The sequence below is a fragment of the Phasianus colchicus genome, chromosome 18 (assembly GCF_987193195.1).
Source record: "Phasianus colchicus chromosome 18, bPhaCol1.hap1.1, whole genome shotgun sequence".
NCBI classification, from domain to species: Eukaryota; Metazoa; Chordata; class Aves; order Galliformes; family Phasianidae; genus Phasianus; species Phasianus colchicus.
The window spans coordinates 2,441,155-2,463,503 of NC_143453.1; the positions used below are offsets into that span (position 1 = coordinate 2,441,155).

A 22,349-nucleotide genomic window follows, 5' to 3' on the forward strand; every position below is an offset into this window, starting at 1 on the left:
AGGTTCACTTTTGAAATTTCCCATAATACCACTATTTTATTTCCCTGTACTGTAGAGAACATCCAGGGAGTTTCACTGTCTGCTGGTACGATGCAGAATGGACTCCCATCAGGACTCCATCAGGTTTTGCTTATTAGTACCTGGAGCAATACAGTATTAATGGAATACAGTATTAATGGAAGTATTCAAAATGAGAAACTGGAGAGTTCCAGTTTTTTCCATCTATTTCCAACAGGTTTGCTTTGAGTTTTTGTTCAGAGATGTAGAAATAATGGCTGAAGGAGTAGATAGATACTCCCAGCTTAACACCATGCCATAGCCCCGTTCCCAGCTCAGAAACACCTTCTGCAAGCTGTGGGATTCTAAGTGTGGGATTAAGGATCTGTGTGTGAGCCTCTGTTCTTAGCTACTCTGGGGACATGAAAGCTTTGGGGACACATTTTTCATCCATTTGAGTTTTTTATTTACGCAGTGGGATGTTTTAATTTCATGCTATGCTTATCTGCTGCTGCTTCTCTCTTTGCAAATGTTGTGCACAGTGTGCAGGATATAGTTAGCACTTCCTGCAGGGCTGTCATGTTGGTGAGCTGATGGGTGCAAAGTGGTTTTATGTCAAATATTGCACTAGTAACTTCAAATATATTTAGAAGTGGGGTGACGTATGAACTGAGAACAGGCTGAACTTGCTGAAATATTGAACTTCTTAATCTTTTATTTGATACAAATAGCCAAAACTTTAAAATACCTGTTTATTAATTCTTTAAACAAACAATCAAACAAACCAGAAAAACACTGACGTGAATTAAAAAGTTTAATAGATTAAAACAGATCTTAAAATCCAAATAGTAACTCCTGTAATCACCAAGTTCCTTGTAGGATCAATGGCATTAACTACAAGGCTGTCTGCTCTTCAATATTTTCAGGCAATCTCCAGGTTTTAAGAGATGGGGGGTTTGTTAGATAGTGGGGAGAGCAAGGCACAGGTACATAGGGAGTTGGAGCTCTTGGAAGGGGACGTGTAGGAAAATGTCTGTTTTGGTATATCTTTGAATGTAGAAAGTAAGGCATTATTGTAAAATGAGGAATTCTGTCTATAAAAGAAGCCATGTATGAATTCTGATTTGTATGCCATAATTAAAACAGAATTGCTTAAGGAGAATCTGACAACCTGTATTGGACATCACATGAAATCTTGTGATTCTGTAAATGATCACAGTGATTCCTGGTGTTTTATAACCTGCCTGTTTGTGAATCGCCATCTGCAAGTGGCTTGGGAAGAAATTCAGGGTGATCTAGACAAACACATTTTAATTTCAGTGATATAAATAGGGTGCTGTAAGTACTGCTGTTGGGCTGGTTCGTTTCCAGCAGCAAACTCAAAGGTGATTTTTTTCAGTATGGATGAAAGGAGCCAGACAAGTTTTGAAACAATTTTGTCTCTCAGGAGAGTCAATTGATATGGGTATCAGCTTTTCCTAATTACTACTTGCTTCTGATTTCCTAATAGCTGAATTCTCAGCTTTACAAATCCATTTGTTTTCATTTGCCAAAACAAAATTAATTTGTTACACTTCTCTTGTTTTTCAGATTTTAATAAGTGAAGACGAGCCTCAAAGTATTGTGAGTAAAGACGAGGATTTCTCCTCCTATCCAGGGCCTGTCATGGTAAGCAAAAGTGTTCTATTCTGTCAAGAGCCTCTACAGGCTAAAATCTAAAAAAGCATTAGAAAATTAATACTTACATGTGGGATTGTTGAATCTGAAATGTACTGTTAGACTAGACTAAGCTAATGCTTTTTTTCCCCCTATTACTCATATAAGGCTTTATTTTTCATGACTATTAATCAGGCTGCAGGAAGGAAATCTGTATCTAATTTGTTTGTGTGCTTGTCTTTGGAAGTGTAGTAACTTCAGTAAGTTACTGAAATCTGTGTTCTCTAAACAATCCATCATCTATGACCTTTCATTGGTCACTGATGGCTTGCTGTGTGGTGAGGGGGGCATTAAGTGACAGTTCTGAGGTTAACTGTAAAGCTTTGTTTTTCAGGATGAAGAGACTCAGCACAGCCTTGAATGCATCCAAGCTAATCAGATTTTTCCCAGGAAGCAGCTGATCCGAGAGGATGAGAACCTTCAGGTAATCACCATGCTTCTCCTTGCCAGTTAAGATCACAGTGTCCCTTGTTGAGCTGTTTATTCACTGGCCTCTCCTGCAGAATTTTCTTCTGTGAATCAGCACAGTAACAGGAGAAACACTTTCTCTGCTCAGATACTGTTTGATAGAAAAGAGAGCTTGTGCATTACATTGCAGAAGTTTCCTCAGTACATAAAAAACATAGCCACGTACCCATGTTGTAATTTCAAGTGCTTTTTTCCTGCACTGAGAATTTAATAATAATCCCTTTTTATCAATGTTAGGAAAATTTTTATTTCATAGTTGAGAACTATGTTCCAACCTCTGCCCTGCCCCAAGAAAAACAAAACCTAAACAAACAAATAGCAAAAGCACCTCATGCTTCTGCTTGGGTTCTCTACCATTGCTTCCTGTTACAGAGAAGCCAGGAGTCTTATGTAGCACAAAGTAGATTTTTTGTTTGGTTTTTGATTTTTCTGAACTTCAGGTGTAATCATTGTAATTCAGGTGATTTAACCATATAGACATCTTTCAGTTAACTGAGAAGCTAGTGTGTTTCATTGTAATAGAAAATATTTTTGATTGGCTTAAGCTGATGTAAAACCAGGTTAGTTTCAAGTTGAGCATTTACATGCCTTTCACCCAACTCAGCTAATCCGTGCTTAAATCTTAGTTTTACTTCTTAAACAATTGCAATTTTTATGTGCAACATAAAGTTACAGGTATAGTTTCTTTCCAACTTATAAAGCAGCAGCATGTCAAGCATTTTCATATTAGCAGTGGAATATAAGAGTCAAAATTATGATTTGATTGATTGCCTTACACTGTATAGCAGTCAAGTTTCCAGTCTGAAATGCTTAGTGAATGCTGGGGACTGCAGCGTGGAAGGTTATGCATGATTTATGTTTTGCCTAATTTAGGATGAATTTAATAACAAGATGGAAATGTCACTTTCTATTAAGTAAGGAGCAAGAGCATAAATCACAATGTTGGACTGCTTGCCAGTTTTTTCATAAAAATGCAATCTTTTTACTGACTGAGTGCATACAACTCAGGCAAGCTATGAGAAATTGGGGAATTGTTTAAAACAAAGGCTGCAGTTCCTTATTTTAATAATAGCTAGATTGGGTTCTCAGAGGTGTTTCATTTTACATTGTTGTTATTGTGTGTTTGAGTGGGTGCTTACGGGAGGAATGTGTTTTGATAAATGCTTTCTAAAAGACTTCTCTTTCCGTTCTGAAGGTCCCATTCATTGAACTTCATGGTGAGAGTACAGAGTATGTAGGACGAGCAGAGGATGCCATCATTGCACTTTCTAATTACAGACTTCACATCAAATTCAAGGAGTCTGTTGTGAACGTAAGTGTTATTTGTGCTACTACAGCAATGCAGGTATTTTGAACTCAATCCAAAGAAGAGAATTAGATGAAAATAGTGATCTTCCCTTTTAACGTTTAAGGTAATAAAGAATCTCTTTATTGTGTTCAAATCATGAACACATTTTAACACAGTAGAAAGGTGTACTTGGAGTTCAAAAGATTGCTCAGTGCCTCTGAAAACATGGCTTTGTAATCCACATCTGCTTTCTCTTCCCTGTATGGGTGGCTGTCAGCCATACGTGCTGCCTAAGCTCTGTATACAGTTGGTAGAGAAACACAGGGTCCTCCAGAGGGCTGTTTGCAGAATCTAAGCCAAGTTCATAGCTTGCTTGGAGTAGCTTCTAAAATTTGATGCTTGAAGTTGAATAGTGTCAAATAGTATCACAGATATAAGAGACTTGTGAATTTTACCTTATTTTTCAGATTCCTGTGCATTTCTTAATAGAACTGTACATCCATTTTTAAGAACTGTTACATATCTAGCTACTGAGGATCATAGAAATAGATTTTATGTGAAAATGAATTCAATGAGCATTGTATAATCCCTTAGTATGATGCTGACATATTTCTGTCTTACAGATTATAATACAATTTGTAAACTATGTGGAATTCACTGGGACATTATACATGGCACAGAAGTTTTTTTGCAAATATTTGATGAAACCAGCAAGATAGGTTCAAACAACCTGGACATATTTTTTCCCCCTCCCATCAGGAGGGGTTTTTCACCAGTCTCTTTAGTTCAAGACCATTCCTGACTCTGGCTAGTGGTGAATAATTGCCAGGTGTCAGTATTGAATTACAAAGTGCTGAGTTAAGTGTGGAACACCAAAACTGATGGATGTTGTTCTAAAGCTGACAAAAGCAAGGGCAGCAGAAAGAAGGCAGATGCCTGTCACGTACTTTACTGAGACATGTGCATCCTAGTGGTATGGAACATCACTGAGGTCTCCAGTGCACGTAACTGATACAACTTTTGGTACCATGTCCATCTTAAATGTAAATTGTTCTTTTATTGTTTTGTGCCAGAGCCAAATGATTAATTCTATTAAAAAAAATAGTTTACTAATTGTTTAAATCTTCACTGTTTTGCATTGTCTCTAATATACGGCTCTGTTCTTTAGGCTTATATGTGCCTCTTACAGTTATTAATCACATTAAGTGCCCTGTTAGTTCATGAGCTGTCAACATAGGATGAAAGGCATATCTGCTGGGCTATTGAACATCTGCATACCGCACCAAAGTGCTAAAATTCTTGATGTGTGTTTTATCTCAGCAAACAAAGGTATTATTTCTCAACATGGCAGTTATTCAAAATGCTGGCAGAACATTTCTGAAGGCAAAAATTAAACTGGAAATCAAAGTGCTCTTGTCTTTCATTGCTGGCCGAACATGGAAGATAGTTTGTGTGTATGCATGCATGAAGACAGAATAACTTTACTTTCCATTTCTTATTCTGTGGTCCAGGAATATAATGTGGGGCTCAGTCTGTGCATGGGAATGGTAGCCAAGGTTCACTAGGTGCTCATGGCTCAACTGCAGTCTGGCCAGATGCTTCCCAGTGAGCTGTTGGCAACAGAAGGAAGATGTGTCATGAGGAACGTGTGTTGTAGGAGTCCTCTTCTTTGTGATAGAAACATGAATTTGAAGGCTGATTTTTCTCTATAACTGTAGTATTTAGTGTTGGATTTGTTCGTTTTTATTTGATTTGGAGTCTGAATGTTGTGGCAGAGGAAAGGACTGAATGTTTAAAAGGAGGTGGCTGAGACCTGAGAAACAAGAGTAGCCCTAGCAATTGGGAGTTTGTCCTTAGGAATGCCAGGAAATGACTGAGTTACTTTATTAGAGAAGGCACTAATGCATGTACTGAAGTATCAGTCCTTGGGATAACTGGAAAATAATTTTGAAGAATAACCAATTCAATATTTATGAGCAGTAACAAAAATTGATGTTTTCTTAAATAGAGTATTATTTGAATTTAGGAAGAAGTACATAAAACTTATATTATAAATATTACCACGCTAATTTTGCTTTACTGACTTTTATGTTCTCTCAGTCCATTTGATGTCTCCAAGGTTTGTTAGTCTTTCTTTGGATGTCATCATTAACCAGAAAGATTCAATTAGATACTATAGGTGGAAGAGTAGGATACAGTTTATTTGCTAATTCTATATGGCCATCACTAATAACTTATTGTGAATTCTGTAGTACTGGGACCAAAGGCAGATAGGGTTTGGAATACCTGTAAGGATGAAAGGTATTTGCAGTAATTAGGAACCATATTTAAATTGCTGAAATTTGAAATAATAATCACTTTTGTTATTGTTGATCAAATGGTGATTTTCTGAAGGAATTCCTCACTGAGTAATCTTTGATTGTGTTCGTCTTGATTTTTGTAGTGGTTTTATGTCATGAGCTCTTCAGAAAACTTCTACAAGAAGACCTTGAAGGAAAAAGGGAAGTTTACTTACGTTGGGATTGTTTTTTCTGCTTTCAATGATTTTCCTAAGAATCAGTATCCTAAGATCAGGCTTACTGTCAGCCTTCCCACCTCAGCAGAGGGAAGCATTTGTGTGTATGAATGAGGATTCTTAGTGAGTATCTGTATTATGGTGCTGTTAAAATGAATGAGTTCTGGCATCTGAACGCGCAGCTCCTCTTGAAGTAGACAGAATGTTCTTGTGTGGTAGCTCTAGAAATGATCCTCCAGGGAATGCAGAACTGCCTGAAGGAAATGGAATCCAGTTAAAAATGGATTCCCAGTCTTTGTTTTTGTACCTCACTGTTCTCTTTTTGTTTACAATTCAATAGACTGGCTGTCCAAACGATGCTTGTGAAACCTCAGTAAGTAGCACAATGTTGCTAGATCACTTGCTGCACCTGTGCTTGAAAATAAATACATTTAAATGTTGATAATGCTCACATTGCAACACTGCAGAAAAGAATTGTATGCCTAAGTCATTTCCATGGATAATTTCCTAGATCTGAGCAGTAATAGGAATGTGGTGTTCTAAATGCAAAAACAAAAGATCCCTTAGACCATGCATAAGTTGAAAGGATTACAGCATTAAAAAGCATTGACTTGTATTTATCCACAGGATGAAAATGCAGACACAACAGTGATATCTCAGTGCACATGAGAGGTTTGGTTCCCAGGCTGGTCTCTATTGATTGGCTTTCCTTAAGAAAATTTCAAACTTTGCAGCTGGAATTTGTCTGATCATTTTTCTCGATGTAAGCTCATTGCATTTATGAGAGAATTAAAATATTAGTGTAGTTTATGAAACCATGGGTTTGAATGTAGCCTCTTTCAAATAGCAGATTTTGGACACAGGAGAAGAAAAAAAGTCACACTAACAAGATGGAGGTTTTCAGTCCTGAGATCAAATGAGTTTTTGTGTGAGCTTCCCCTTGGCCTTTAGTGGAAAAATGATTTGTTTGGTTTCTTTCCAGTCTCATGTGAGTATTATAGCTGTATTGCATCTGTGCTTAGTCCTCATGTCGATCCCAGGTCCTGCAACTGTGTGTGCAACAAGTGCAACTGAAAGCACAAAAAAAAAAAAGAAAAAGGGGGGCTAAATAATTACCTATCAGGCAAGTCTAAATTGTAATGTAAGTGTAATTAAAAGCAAAATTTGATTTGGATACTCCTTGCAAGGTCTGTGAGCAGTATTACAGCTGGAAGGATTTGAACTCCTCCACCTATGAGAGTCCTCTAAGGCCTTCTGAGGTGATCTTGCAGCATCTGTACCTCCATGTGCTGTATTCTTTTGTGTTTCAGGACGTAGAGCACATAGCTTTGACCTCATACTATGTAAAGTAACCAATATGTAATGTAACCCTAACATTACTTCAGGCTCAGAAGCAGGAAAACAAGAAAGTACTAATTACAGCTCATGGCCCCTGAGTTACACATGGCATCCAGGAGAGTCTGAGGCCAAGTGGTGTGCAGGGTAGAGAACAGCATATTCAGTCTTCAGGGATCTGTCTTAAAACAGCCTGGACACAATCCAGTGTGTACTACTTGGCGTCATGGTCAGGGACTGAGCCAGGAGATGGGTTGTTTCAGCAGTGTAAACATCACTTTTCTTTTTCTGGGTATGGAGGTATATTTCTCTAAATATATTTTGTACTGCTGTGAGGTGACAGCTCCAGTAAATAAAAATTAAAGGAAAGATTACTTGCAAAAGAAAAAGGTTGAGTTGTAAGATGTTTCTGTTTAAAATCAGATTGATTTTCAAGAAGAGGTAGTCAAGAAACACATTGCAAGAGCATAGTGCTGTAGTGCTCTGTCGTGTGATGTGGCTGGCCTTTGATAACAGTGCATGTTTCTTTGTATAAAAGTGAAAATTACTGCTTCGCTGCTTTCTTTAGATAGATGTTAGTATATGGTGAAGTGCTTGCGTATAAAATCAAGGGCTCTTTCAAGAGCAAACTAACTGCACGGGGTGTCTGCCTTGCTGCGTGCTTCAGCTGAAATGTGTTAACAGTAGAAATGGAAGAATATCCATGGGAGGGGAGGGTGAAGGTGGATAATGTTAGAGTTTTTTACTGGGTATTGAGAGTGAATGACAGGAAGGAGTTTGAAGAGGATCAGAGTATAGATCTTTATGGCTGGAAAAGAAAATTTAAAAGACTGATATGAAGGTAGTCCTAAAGTAAGAAAGAAATAGATGGGGAGCCATGTGTAGACTGTAAAGTGAATAAAGAACGGCTGTTGAGCAGAGGGCAGATTGAAAAGGAGTAGAACAAAGACTGCTTTGTAAGAGAGGAAATCAGATGTAATGCAGAAGTGGAAGAATAGTTAGTATGTCATTAGAGTGCAGGTAGGAGGAAGAGGAGCTAGAACAAGGCTGGTGGGAAGAGGGAGCAAGATGGGTGCTGGAAGGAGTGCAATAGAAGAGACCTTGAAAAGGAAGAATCATAACAGGTAGAGGAACAACTGACCTATAAAGGATGCTTTCTAGGTCTCGAATCATGTAGTAGGAGAAGGGTATCTTTCTGTGTTGGTGCCACGTATGCTGATGGTAGTTTTAAATCATTTATTGATGCATGTGATGCATTAATCTCTGGTCAGGAAGGAAGACTTGGAGGGTTCTGGTCCAGTCCCTTATTAGACAAATTGATCACAATTTTATCTACCTTGCAAACTAGACTCAAGTTGGAGAAATTGCTGATAAAAATAAGAACACTGACTGTAGTAACAAAAGTATATCTGATACGCTTGTCTGTAATGCATTTGAGTAGTTCTTTACATTGGTATCTAAGCCCATCAGCACCTTCAGTGTACCAGTTCTTACTACTCGCCTGTTCTACCAGAGCTGGGTGGTTCTGCAGTCAATTTTATCTTAATGATGGCAAATAAAGAGGAAGCTTGGCTGAGAGGGTGCATGTTTGGACACCTGTTGATGTTGCTAGTCATGTAATTTACTTTAGACTATTGCCAAAACAGTAATAAGACTGAAAGCATGGACTAAAATTCAAGTTTCAGCTTTGAATACCCTGACTACTGGGCTGTCCAGTCAGACTTCACCCTGTGTAGGCATCTCCATGCTCAGAAGGTTTCTTGTGGCTCATGTTTCTTAGATATGTTTCTTCTGCCTCCTATTTTTGATTCCTTTTCTCCTTCCATTCAAATCAGGGAATACTTAAGCTTTGTGATGCCTGAATAGAAGCAGTCTTGGCTCCACACCTTGGATCCTTGATTGGGAGTGACTTTCAAGGATGTTTGCCCAAAGTCACACAGACAGTGTCAGAGCAGGGTTTAAAGCTATCATGTAATCCCCAAGGCAGAACTTAAACTGCTGGATCATACCCTGCTGATGACAAAGAAGATAAGAGCATTTGAGTGCTTCTCTGATAGCATTTGTATTCAAGAATCTCAGTGGCAGAGGGTTTGCTGCCTTGTATAATGTTCAATATCATCTCTAATAAGCATTTCAGACAATTTTACACTTGGTCTTAAATACTGTAACTGTGTTTGGAATTTAGACAATTATGTATGAGATACTTGAGTACTAACTTTTGTCAAGTAAGACCACAATGTAGGTTTGCCTGTCTCGGATAAAAGTCCAAAACTATTAATGAAAACTAATATTTTCATTGTGTGGTTTCTTCTCATCTTTAAAGGTACTCACATGTGCTTACATGTTTTGCCTGATCAAGCTTCTGCAAGTTACGTATGCCCTAAAACATCATAAGTTCATATAACTGCGCCTTTAAAAATGAATGATTCAGCTTTATTACTCTAAATACAGCTGCTTTGATCACAGGTGTTGATTTACAAGTGCCAAAGGTTTTCCCTAAGTAAGATATATAGTATATATCTGTATAAGAAGCATGTAGACTGCAGCGATCTGCTAAGAGGCATCTTGCTTAGCATTTTGTTTTCAACACCAATAGCTAAAATTACATTTCATAAATCTCTAAATTTGGACCTCCAAGAGAGAAGCTTCCATGAGGGAGGAGCTTGTGGGTTTCTGCTGCTTTTTCTGCCTTCACATATGTTACCAGTGCTGCAGTCCTGTCCCTGATAATTTCAGCTATTTTCCTGGTATCCCTTAAGGTTCTTTGGCTGTACAGCAATGGAGCTAGAAACTTCACTGATCTATGATTCCATACTTCAGAGCTGTTGAAGTAGCTATACCTAGTTTCCTTTGCTTTTCTCTCTCTCTTTTGTCTCCATGCAGTCCTATAATAAATCCTTGTGAAATATACCAAGAAATTGCAATGTTAATGCCACTTGAAATTAAATCATATAATCTTTTTAATTGCAGGTTCCGTTGCAGCTTATAGAAAGTGTTGAGTGTCGTGATATATTTCAACTTCATTTGACTTGCAAAGACTGCAAGGTTATAAGGTATGACTAGAACAAATGTTGGGGGGTCAGTGTACCTTCTGTGTAATGTGAACAGCTGTGATGTTTTAAGGGAGTATTTTCTAATTATTTTGTGTGCTTGCTTTCCCCTGAAAGATTATCTTCTGTCTGCTTTTGTGTATGATGGGATGGGATTAAGATGTCTGCTTGCTACTATACACTGTAGCAGACCCTAAGCTATCTTATTTTATTTGGATTTTGGTTTCACAGCTTTTTCTCTGCCTTAGCATGTAATGCTAGACATAAAACTAGATAAAACCACTGAAACACACGCTTCTTAGAAAAAATGTATTAATCAACATTTGAGACTGAAGAGTGGGGGCTTAAGATACAGGTTTGTGCAGCTCTACATGAAACCTTCAGGCTGGGCAGCACCAGCTACCCTGTGTTTTGACAGCTGTCAGAGTGCAGAGACTATCCTTAAGGAGAAAGTTGCCCATTGGGAAAGAAGGCCTGGAATTAAGGTACAGCCAGGTCTGCAACCCACCTTGGTTCACAGCAGGTTAAACAGCATCCTGTGGAAGGGAGTGTTAATTTGTTTCTGTCCTTCAGCAGGTCTTCAGCATCTGCCCCTGAAGTCTCTGAACTTCACTGTTTCCTATTTTTGTTCTGGAGAAATTAATTTTGATCTATAAACTTTAATTAACAAGAAAGGAACGTTTTTTCTGATTAAATGTTTGCTGGCAGTACCTTTCATATAATGAAACGAGCCCTAGTCACAGCTGAGCACTCAGAATGTTTAACAGGCCAGCTGCTTTTTGAAATGCTGTATTTTGGTGAGGTCTGATTTTACTTCAGAAGTAATATTTAGTTTAATTTGAATTAAATATTTAACTTCCTCTTAACTTGTAGCTCTTGACATTTAAAAAAAACATTCTTCCTCTCTACATTAATTTAATTCTCTTCAATTGCACAGTGAATACAAATTATTTGTATTTATGACCTCCATCATGAATTTTCATTCAAAATTGCAGCTCCTACAACCAGTACTTGATGCCACTAATTACTGGAAAACCATGAGATGTGGAGTTGAGAAGCCAAACTTAGAACTTGTGTTATGTTTTCATCAACAGGGCAGTTGGTGTTTTTGAACATCAGGGCTCAAATGAAGATAGTTTTGAAAAAGCAGAACTAAATTATCTTTAAGGTGTTTGCTCTCATTTTTTTTTGCTTTCACGAAGGTGTTCATAGCCTATCAGATCTTATAATCTGACATCTGTTACTGAGAATTAATAGATAAATGCTTCTTTCTGTGACAGGTGTCAGTTTTCCACTTTTGAGCAGTGTCAAGATTGGCTTAAGCGTCTGAACAATGCCATCCGCCCTCCTTCCAAGATAGAAGACCTTTTCTCATTTGCCTACCACGCCTGGTGTATGGAGGTGTATGCTAGTGAAAAGGAGCAGCATGGGGATTTGTGTCGGCCAGGTATGTGGAAGCACTTTGGGGTTCATCACAGATGGATTGACCACTGACTGCCTGGTTTCTGCTGAAATCCAGAACATTCCAAAAAAAAACCCAACCAACCATCAAGCAAACAGAAAACCCACAAAAAACAAACAATATCAATATTCTTTTATTTCTGTTTAAATTATACCTGAAGAATTTCTATCACTGGAACAGATTGCCCAGGCAGGCTGTGGATGCCCCATCCCTGCAGGCATTCAAGGCCAGGCTGGATGTGGCTCTGGGCAGCCTGGTCTGGTGGTTGGTGACTCTGCACATAGCAGGGGGGTTGAAACTAGATGGTCATTGTGGTCCTTTTCAACCCAGGCAATTCTGTGGTTCTATATGAACTTCTTTTACATCAGCTCTTGCACTTACTCAGTGTCTGTGTAGTGTATCTTCACTTGCAGCAAGCGCCTTCAGTGTCTTCCATGTATGGACTTCTGCATGATGTGAAGTTTGTTCTGACTGGACAAATGAGAGATTAGCTCCTACCATAGCTACTTCGGGGTAAAAAAAACCAAACAACATAACCTGTGCAAAACTATACGTCAGTGCTGTGGGGAAGTTACTGTGGTGTTTTTAATTTAGGCAGTCACATATAGTACTGATAACATTTTGTTCACCATGGCAGTAACTCATTCTAAAACATTCTGTACTGATTATACTCACGTTTTTAGTAATTACCTACAACAGTTACCTTTAGCATGGATGTTGAGGAGTAGGAGGTAAAGAAGGAAATCTGAGCTGTGAGTTCCACAGCTGCAGTAGTGACCTATTTTTAGTTAAATACCACCTGCACTAGATAGTTAGAAAAGTCCATAAGTAAATAGAAACTGCAAATTCTTACCCTGGTGGTTATAGCACTTGAATATGAGGAAGTCTGTGTTCCAGGCACCCTACTGAGCCCCTCTACATTCATACATCTTAGAAAAGCACCTTAATTATCAGAGCTTGGTTAATGGAGGGGAATGGTGGCGTGGTGTGACACCTATCACTGGAACTGGTGTGAGGCATAGCAAAGCCTGCAGTTTTCTTGATGGCTGAGGAAGAGCAGCCAGTAGGTGGCACCCAGGTGGGAGGAGGTGTTCTTTGGTTCCGGTTCTCCTCCTGCACTTCATGTGCTTCATTAGCGATTATTGAAAAAGGTAGAAGAATCATCAGAGCAGATTTTAAAATTCAGATCTTTCCTAAGTAATTCATTAGCTGGAAGATAGTAGAAATGTAGGTTTATTAAATCTCCTTTGCATCCTTTTCAGATAGGCTTCAACCTAACAGTAGGTTATGCTGAGCAGCATTCACTTTGTGATAAACCTTTTTTGTCTTAGGGATGTATCTATGAAATTGGTAAGCAGTAACTTTTACTCCTCTGTAGCTTGCTTATTTCTGATGGTAGATGTTTTCCTCCTGTAAAGAATTAAACTATAGTTAAAATAAACCAATGGGGATATAATTAAAAAAAACTAATCCAGGTCATTGGATTTTCATTTGTTTATTTACAGCAAAGCAGTCCAGTATTTGATGGAGATGGATAAAAATACTGAATTGCTTCAAAATGTATCTAAATATCAAATTCCGGGGAAAAATGCATTCTAAAGCACTGACCATGTATGTAATGGGAGACTTGAACTGTGGCTTATGTGGTCAGCATTTATAGTTATAAAGCTTTCTCTTGAATCTTGAGAGTTGGTTGGCTGTGCTTAGAAAGTTAAGATTGTCCATCTTGGCTCAAAAGGCCTCTCAAAATATCCCCATTTCAGGGGATTCAGACAAAATGGTAAGGCTGTGGTTTCATTTCTTGGAGAGAAGAATCTGATTTCTTGATGCACAGAGTGGCTATAAACTAGAGGGAGAAATCGAACATAATATTTCATTTTCACGTGTTTCTCTAAAACACATCAGCAGTATGTGGCACTGATGATTGGAGATACTCTAGTATGCTCATTTGCTACACAGACTATTAATTTGGCATGTGCCATGAGTTTTAGTGGCCATTCTTCACAGCAGCTGATAGTGAAGCCCATCCTCAGTGCATCAAGGGCATGCTGCTCTTCCAATAGAACATTTAGAGACAGAAATAAAAGGCAGTGATAAAGAAGAGCAGGACAGAAGTGGTGGACTGGCCAGAATGTATTGTTCCAGTTTCATTTCTGCACTTGAGAAAGGGTCAAAGGCCTGTCCTCACAGAGAGGACATTTCAGGATGATCTATTCTAGGTGGCTAGAAGATAATAAATTCAAGCTCATGCAGGCAATAAGAGTTCATGTGAAAAGTGGGAAAATGTTGGCAAGCTCCACTCCAATCGATCTGACAGTAGGAAGGTAAAGCAGATTGCAGTGCCTCCATGTTACTGAGATTGACCTTTTTGAAGATTCACAGCCTAGGAGGCAGAATAATTTCTTTTTCTTTCTTTTTGGAAACTATTTTACCAGTGACATGATGGAAAGTGAGTAAGTGATGATGGGCAGTCAGGTCTCTGGTTTTACCAGTGAGCCTTGAAGAAAGAGTGTTTGCACACAGTGCCATTCTCCTATTTAAACCTCCAAACAGTGTGAGAAAAACAATCTCATTAGACTTACCAGATACCTTGCACGTGGTAAAGCACGTCTCGAATTGAGGAGTGCCATTTTCAGCACATGAACTGAGCTGTAAAAATGAATGACGTTGTAGCTTTTCTTTCATGGTTAATTAAGTCTTGTGGTTGGGGCCGTTATCTTTAATCTTACTTTACCTATTTCTCTATATTCATCTCTAATTGCTTGGTAATATCACAAAACTGTTTCAGGCATGGACCTTTACATCCCCAGGGACACATCTGTCTGCACGTATATCTCATGTATTTAAAGACATTGAAGGTTTTCTGAAATATGTAAAAGAAAGAAGTAATACTTAAAGCATTAATTTTTCAGTACTTTTTTCTCTCACTGCTGCCTCAGGATTTTGTGGTCATTTAAAGAGACAAACAATAGAAAGACTTGCAGAATCTCTTTTTCTGCTGTTGCTCAAACATTTACATCTGTTGTAACTGTTCTATGCTTCTAAGTACCATTAATTCTCCAGATTCTATCAAAATACTTTTTCCTTTTTGTGTATTTTTCAGCTGCATTTTAATAATTTTAAAATTATGTCCAGGAAAAAATGGAGCTCATTCCTTTAATATATTAAATTTCATGGCTGATATTAGTGTCCAACAATCACACCTTTAATTCTCATCACCTCTCTGATTTATGCAATTTAGGGATGGAAGTCTGAGATGCATTATGTACAGAGCTTACTTGTTTTTCTTACATGAACCTACAGAGGCAGGTTGTTTTAGAGAAAAACACTCTTCTATGGATTTTGGCATTTCCAGAGAGCTGATCAGGGAGAGCCATCAATACAGGCTGTGGTACTTGTGCTTGATACAGGTTTTCAAACAGGGTTATGGAAGGTGGACAATATTTCTGAAGTGTTCTTTCCTCTGTTTAGTATTTAATGAGTGTGGTGTCTTTCTCTGTTTTGGAAGGTAGGAGTCTTGTTATTTCACCTTTATTTTCTCTCTGCCTTTGATACCCAGGAGAACATGTAACTTCAAGGTTTAAAAATGAAGTGGAGAGGATGGGTTTTGATATGAACAATGCCTGGAGAATTTCCAACATCAATGAAAAGTACAAGTAAGTTATGTGGGCTGCTGATCTGCAGCCAGACAGCATCTCAAAACACCACTTTTTTATAGCAAAAATAGTTACTGGAACTTTTTCCAAGTTCTGCAGTTCCTAATAAGGGACAATTAAAATTATGTAGATTTTTTTGCTATTTTATAGCATAAATTTGCTTTTAAAGTAGTATGTAATGTTTTGTTAAGAGTTAAAATTTTGCAGGCTTAGAAATATGTGATTTTGATGTGCTTGCTGGAGATCTCCTTAGAGAATAAGCTTTCTAGTGCGAGAAGGGGAAGCCTTAAGAAGACAGCAAAGAGTGGAGCTGTACTGAACTTATAAAAAGTTTTTTTTAACATACCTTATTCTCTAACTTATGACAGTCTTGTGGGAAAAAATATAGTTTGGATGAGTCAAACCTTAGACCCCAAAAACAAGTGGAAAAAAACCTTTTCCTGAGAGTATGGATAAATAAATGTCCCCTCTTCTGTCTGCTGGGTCAGAGAAAGGTGTTTGTCTGTTTATGGTCAGTAGGAGTGTACTGCTGGAGCCCCATCCAGTTCAGTGCAAAGCCAGCAGTAACACTTGGTGATGGAACATGTTTCATTGCCTTGTCTATGGAGGATAATGACTTGCAGTTGGAAGCTGCTGTTACTGCATGAGCAGTATTTGTGCCTAAAAATCTAGCCTACTTAAGAACAGTAAAGAATGCTGAAGAAAAAGAGAACTTCAGTGCCATAAGGAAGCAGAATAATACAAATGCTTCGTTCTTGTGGCCAGCACTTGAGATAGGATTATTTTTTTTAGCACAATTGATACATTTTTCTGAATAAATGCACTCAAACCTGTCCTTGCTCAGTGAATGTATCTCTTTTTAAGTTCCTTCATGTAAGTTCACTGTAGGAGTGTGTATTCTATTTTCAGTAAAACATATTATGTATTGAACTTACTTGATTTTTTTTTTTTAAGGATATTCTCCTACTAGTGTATATATTTTAAAATGAGTTATAAAAATTATTGTGGTAGACTACCCAGAACCATAATGTAGTTAGAACAAGCGACACACAATGCTAATTCTTCTTGTTTCCCATTTCTTATACTTATGTCTCAGGTAGAAAGGAGGAGGAAGTTTTTCACCCATAGGGTGGTGAGGCACTGTTCACAGGTTGCCCAAGGAGGCTGTGGATGCCCCATCCCTGCAGGCATTCAAGCCCAGGCTGGATGTGGCTCTGGGCAGCCTGGTCTGCTGGTTGGCGACCTGCACATAGCAGGAGGTTGGAACTGGATGAGCACTGTGGTCCTTTTCAACCCAGGCCATTCTATGATTCTGTGAAAGAACATCCAAAATGGACAGCGTTTTGTTATGTCAGAATTCAGTTCTGTTAGAATTATAACTTGGATGGTATGTGTGTGAGTAGCACAGGTGGTTCTTCTGTGCTTTGTGACCCAGTAACTGGGTGGTTAATTCTTTAGCTTGGAGAGAATGTAGAGGTTTTTTTGTGTGCCCAGTTTATTTCAGCTGATGGAGTCTCTAATCATCAGCGTACACAAACAGAAATCTTCTAATCCTGAACTGCACCTTGCTGTTCACAGTAATTTTTTAATATGCTAAAGAGAAGCTTCTTAATGTACAATGAAACAGGGTCTAACAAAACTGCTGGACTGATCAGATATCAGGTCACTTATTGTGTTCTTTGGTTCATGTTGTGTAGGTAGTGTGTAATTGCTCTGTGCTTCTTACATCCAACCCTATGTGCTGCTTTTCTCACAGGCTCTGTGGGAGCTACCCCCAGGAAATTATAGTCCCTGCCTGGATCACGGATAAAGAGCTGGAGAGCGTGGCAAGCTTTCGGTCTTGGAAGCGCATCCCTGCTGTTGTGTACAGGTAGGCACTGGAACAGCTTTTACAAGACAACAGCTGAGATGTTCTTGCAAATAAAAGCTGAAATAATTTGGAACCAGGAGTCTTGGCTTGTCAAGAAAAGCGTTCAGGCTCTGTGGGCCACAGATGTCCACTCAGTGAGCTTGGACAGTCTTTAATAAAAGTGTTGACGGTCTTTTAAATTAATAGTTTTATCGTATATTCAAAGTAATTAGAGGCCTACTTCACATCTTGCCTTGTTCTTGTGTGTATAACGTGATGTGGAGGGATGATTCATGCAGGCCCAGGATCTGCCAAGGTAGAACTGGGGAACTAGGCTGGAACGAGGCAACAAAACCTGGCACGGTCTCCTCTGCACTGCCTGTGGGAGCCATACCCAAGCTGATCTGCTCAGTTATCCACTCTGGGCTTCTGCTGCTCTGCTCCAGAAGGATCCCAGAGGCAGTTTGTATGGATGAGCAGAATAGGACCTGGGAAGCAAGTCATCCTAACAGTTCAGACAAGGATGACAGGGTGCTCTTTTACAAGGAAAGAAGTTCAGACCTGTGATTAAATGACAGCCAAGTGTGATGTTGGTGGTTTTGGGGTTTTTGTCTCTACGTTTGCTACTTGCACATATACATCACTTTATACCTATTTAAATCTCCAAGAATTTGTGCACAGCAGCACATATTGGCCCTTGTCAAGCCATTTATAAAGTAAGACAGACATGTTCAGTCTGAGTGTGAGTAATGGTTTGTATCTTTTAATTCCAGATGTGTTGTGGTAGCACTCAGCATTGTGTGTCCTGCAAGGCATTCATAGGGCAGCATCTCAGTTAAGGTAGTTATGTATTTTGAAAATATGAAAATGAAAAAATGTAAGGTGGAGAAATTGATGCAACTGAAGAAATGGTAAGTAGCATCTCTAGTTAGGTACTCTTGCCATCTTTCTTTAGTTCTCACCTGGCCTTTTGGAAGAAGAATCATGCAGAAAAGAAACACAAGGAGAAAACAGATACTCAAACTGTGCACTATAAACAAGAACAAATCCTAGAATTATTCAAAACTCATTTACAAAATAATGCATTTGTTAGCTCTGTCTACATATTTTATATAGCTTTAATCAGGCAGCTTTTTCCTTAAAGTAAGTCCAGCAATTGTTCATAGGATAACTGCTTTTCTGAGACATTTGTTAGCAGCTTATTTAGTAAGAAATATATTTCAGATTTTTTTCCCAAGTATTCTGGGACCTTTGTACTCGTACCCTCCCATAAATGTTTAAAATCTCTTCAATTCTTTGTCATCTGATTTTTTAAAAACATAGCAAATACTGAGAGCTCCATTAAATCTGCCCACTCTCTTTTCTTTGAAACAGAGAGAAAAGAGCTGTTTTCTGAGCTGCAAGTGAAATTTAGAGGTCAGTAAAGTAGACAGAATCGTATGACCTTGGTCAGAGGAGCAGGTACACAAGAGTTAAGGATAGGCTAAGAAGCACTATTTACAAAGGATAAGAATTTCTGCTCCATGAATGGAGAACAAATCAGTTTGTGGCAGCAGACGGATGGTTTTGAATCCTCCTATCTTTTCTCCTTTTTTCCCTCAAGAATGCAGTGGTAGCATCCTCTCCAAACATTCAGGAATTGCCCCCATCTTCTGTTCACTCTGTGATGGGAAAAATGTTTTCCAGCATATGCTGATTTTTTTAGACATAGGTAGTTGATTGTTATGGTAGTACATAAGTGTTTGTATGTATAAAAGAGAGCAGTGTCATTTATATATGGTTTTGTATCCAGCTTCCAAAGCCTTGTTTCAGAGCTTCGTGCCCTTGATGCAGTTGTCACATAATTGGGCACACTTAACGTGGGGAAGCATTGCCTCCATTCTCACTGTGGCTTTCTGAGCATTCTTGGGTACAGCTGCGTTCTGGAGGTTTATGGGATGGTGATTTAAATGGTTGAAAGACCTCACTGACTGAAATTGTTCAATTGCTGGCATTAATATTCGACTGCTCAGATGAGTCTACGTATGTTAAATTACAACACAATATTTCATTTGTATCTTTGTTCCAGTGAGAGAAAAGTTCCCGTTTTTGTTTTTTTTCCCTTTATCTTGACACTTAGTAATAGATTTTTTGAGACATTCACTTCATCGTTCTGCACGCCAGTAGAAGCCAAATCAGCTGCTGCTTGATGATCCGTATGATTGGAAATCCATATATAGTTCTCTCTTTATATATGTGACATAAAAGCAGCTTTTTTTCCTTACTTTTGAGGGAGTAATGGGCAAAAGCTCATTCAGCATTATTATCTGTTGAATGATTTGGGGACTATTGATTTCATTATTTATTGATCACATTTAATAACTCTGCTGTTATTGCTTTACTTCAGGGAAGAAAGTAATAATGTTTTAAATACACCCAATAACAAGTCTCAGATATTTCCTGAGTGCTGGGACGAGGCAGCAGCAAGGCAGACACTTGGCTACAAAAACCTCTTTGCTCTCGTAAAGCATTCAAAAGCTGTGGCAGTATTTAGAGTCTGGGAAGTTGAACAGGCTGAGTTCAGAGGCAAACTTCAAATAATACTCCTTCTAGAGTGCATTTCCCTGTGCTCCTAGGAGCACTGCTTCTATTTGATGATCATATTTCCAGAAAAATGTGACACCCACCTTCTGCAGTGCTCCCTCAGTGCTTGCCTGTTTGAAAATCCAGGCACGTCTTGAGGCAGGTAAATGTAGCCTGGAACAGGTTCTGTAGCTTACCTGTCTTTGGTCCCAGAAAACCAGTGTTGGGAAGAAGCCTTTGGGAGTTTTAATGAATGAGACAATACACAGGTGACTTAATCTACATTAAGTAGATGACACAAACATTATTGTGAACTCCTGAGAACCTACTGAGAAATGAGTTGGAGGTGCCTTTGGGTCTCTCATACTGCTGAAGGTTCTTGCCCATGCAGGCAGTGCTTCTGCCAGCACAGGAAGCAGAAGTAACCAGAACTCTGCGTGTACTGTACTTCCTGAATTACTTTGGTGAATTACAGTAATGATTTCTTTGGTTGCAAGTACTAGTAGTTAAGCAGTGCTGTGCAGGGAGCTGTGCAGACCTTTATTACTGCTCCTTGTGGTTGCAAGGACTTGGTGGATTTATTGTTGTACTCAAAAGGTTGCTTGAACAGAAAGATTAAGCTTATGCAGAGGTGGGCTGTACATCATACAGTTATATGGTGCTTTATAATGGTTTTTATAGTTATTGAGTAAGTAATAAACTATGGACCTTCTATTTTCCTGTCTAGAGGCTACATGTTACTGTGTCTGGGAGGTTAGAAGGTCTGGGTGGAAGGTTTGGTTTAATATTTTTAATTCTCTTTTTGTTTTGCTACAAATGTGAATGATACCGTCTTATCCTCAGGTCCATCCCAAGGCACCTCAGAATCACACTTAAACTATTTGCTATTTTTTGTTTGTTTGTTTTCCTGCAGCATTACTGTAAACAGAATGGTTTGCTGCTTTCTGCTTAGGAGTATTAGGGCTTCACAGCCATCAGCGAGCTCAGCTCCAGTCCTGGTGGTTCTGTTATTCAGGGTATAAATGGGAGGCGAGAGCCTGAAGATGAAAATATAACTGTTTATGATTCTGTGAAAATGATCCTGCAGGTAGGTGGTAATGAAATCCCAGAGAACATATGGGAGAGTAAATGAGCTTATCTAGGTGTTCGGAATAGAATTATTGCATATATAATGAAGTTTTATTTTCCTTTGTTATTTGTGCCAGCGTACCAGGGAGCTAGGCAGCCTCTCAGTGAGTGGCATATATTTTTTGCTCAACTAAATTTTTATCAATAGTTCTGCCTCTGGAAGGCAGCTCATTTCAACAGCAATCCATTTTCCTTTGCGTGGAGCTGGCTGGCACCTGTTGTAAATGCCGTGGCATTCAGACTGCTTTTCCTTTGCTTCTGTTAATGCAGCGTGTCAGTTGCTTCCTCTCAGTGAAAGAATTTTATATGAAACCATTACAAAAGAGCTATGAGAAATCCTTAAAATACAATATCACCAAATACTTCAGAATTCCAAGTTTTTCAGCAGCAAGTCTTAACCTGATGTTCACACTGAATGAGCAGTGTGAGGCAGCCTGTTGCTGCTCCCTGCAGTGCTCTGAGACATGGCTGTGCTGAGCTCTGGCAACAGATTGTAAACCAATTTCTGACACCTGAGCACCCAATAAATTGGTTACAGAGAGAAAAAAGGTGAGATGTATTGGTGTGGGTGGGCCTTCTTCCTGTTCAGGACTGTCAAGGCCAACTGTAAATTTGCTTAAAGATTCAGCTCACCCTTATTTCTGTGCAGTCAAACAGCACTTGGTAGACTTGAGGCTGGGGTGGTCAGTTTGTCTGCAGGAAAACTCCATCTTTTCCTCCAGCATAACATTTAGGCACAACAATTGGCACATAATTCTAGGGATGTGGAGGTTATGTTTCCACTGGTGCTCCTGAGCAAGGAGGGCACTGCTTAAACATACCTGTATTGGGAGGGATGTGTGTCTGCAAGTCATTGAAACAGAAGGGAGAGCAGGTGGGTAAGTGGGTAGAGTCATTCTGATGGGCTGTAAGGCAAGGAGTAAAACGTTTTGGTGTCCCACTCCTTGGCACCACTCAGTCACCACCTGGCCTGAGCAGAGTTGTGGCTCTGCTCTTCCTTTGCATCCCCACTTGCAGTGCCTTTCTTATATGGCTGAGGTCCTGTGTCTGGGGAACATCAAGGAGGATGGTGCAGAAGCCATGTGTAAGCACTGCAGTGAATGGGAAACTGTGTTCTGCTGGCAGCAGCAGTGGGATGTGTCAGCATGGGGACAGCAAGCGAGAATTAAGTGATAATGTTTCAGAACACCTTTTTTTTTAAGAGTAGATTATAATGATAAGTGTCTAATCTGTTTTCCAAAGCATATTTGCAGTGGTTGGATACTCTTCAATTACTTCACATCTGTTCTTTAATGTAGTCAATTAAAAAAAAAAAGCTTAATA

The 22,349-nt window shown here is 39.0% G+C and overlaps 1 protein-coding gene across 5 annotated transcripts in view; it reads left to right on the forward strand.

The window, feature by feature from the left end:
• Positions 1–22,349, forward strand: part of MTMR3 (myotubularin related protein 3) — a 71,665-nt gene that overhangs the window by 29,919 nt on the left and 19,397 nt on the right. For all 5 annotated transcript variants that reach the window (XM_090152676.1, XM_090152674.1, XM_031592109.2 and 2 more), the window contains 7 exons: positions 1,588–1,665; positions 2,048–2,137; positions 3,377–3,493; positions 10,290–10,372; positions 11,650–11,816; positions 15,391–15,487; positions 17,244–17,357. In XM_090152676.1, coding sequence (XP_090008802.1) covers positions 1,663–1,665; positions 2,048–2,137; positions 3,377–3,493; positions 10,290–10,372; positions 11,650–11,816; positions 15,391–15,487; positions 17,244–17,357 — 671 coding nt within the window. In that variant the 5' untranslated portion in view covers positions 1,588–1,662. The remainder of the gene's footprint in view (positions 1–1,587; positions 1,666–2,047; positions 2,138–3,376; positions 3,494–10,289; positions 10,373–11,649; positions 11,817–15,390; positions 15,488–17,243; positions 17,358–22,349) is intronic.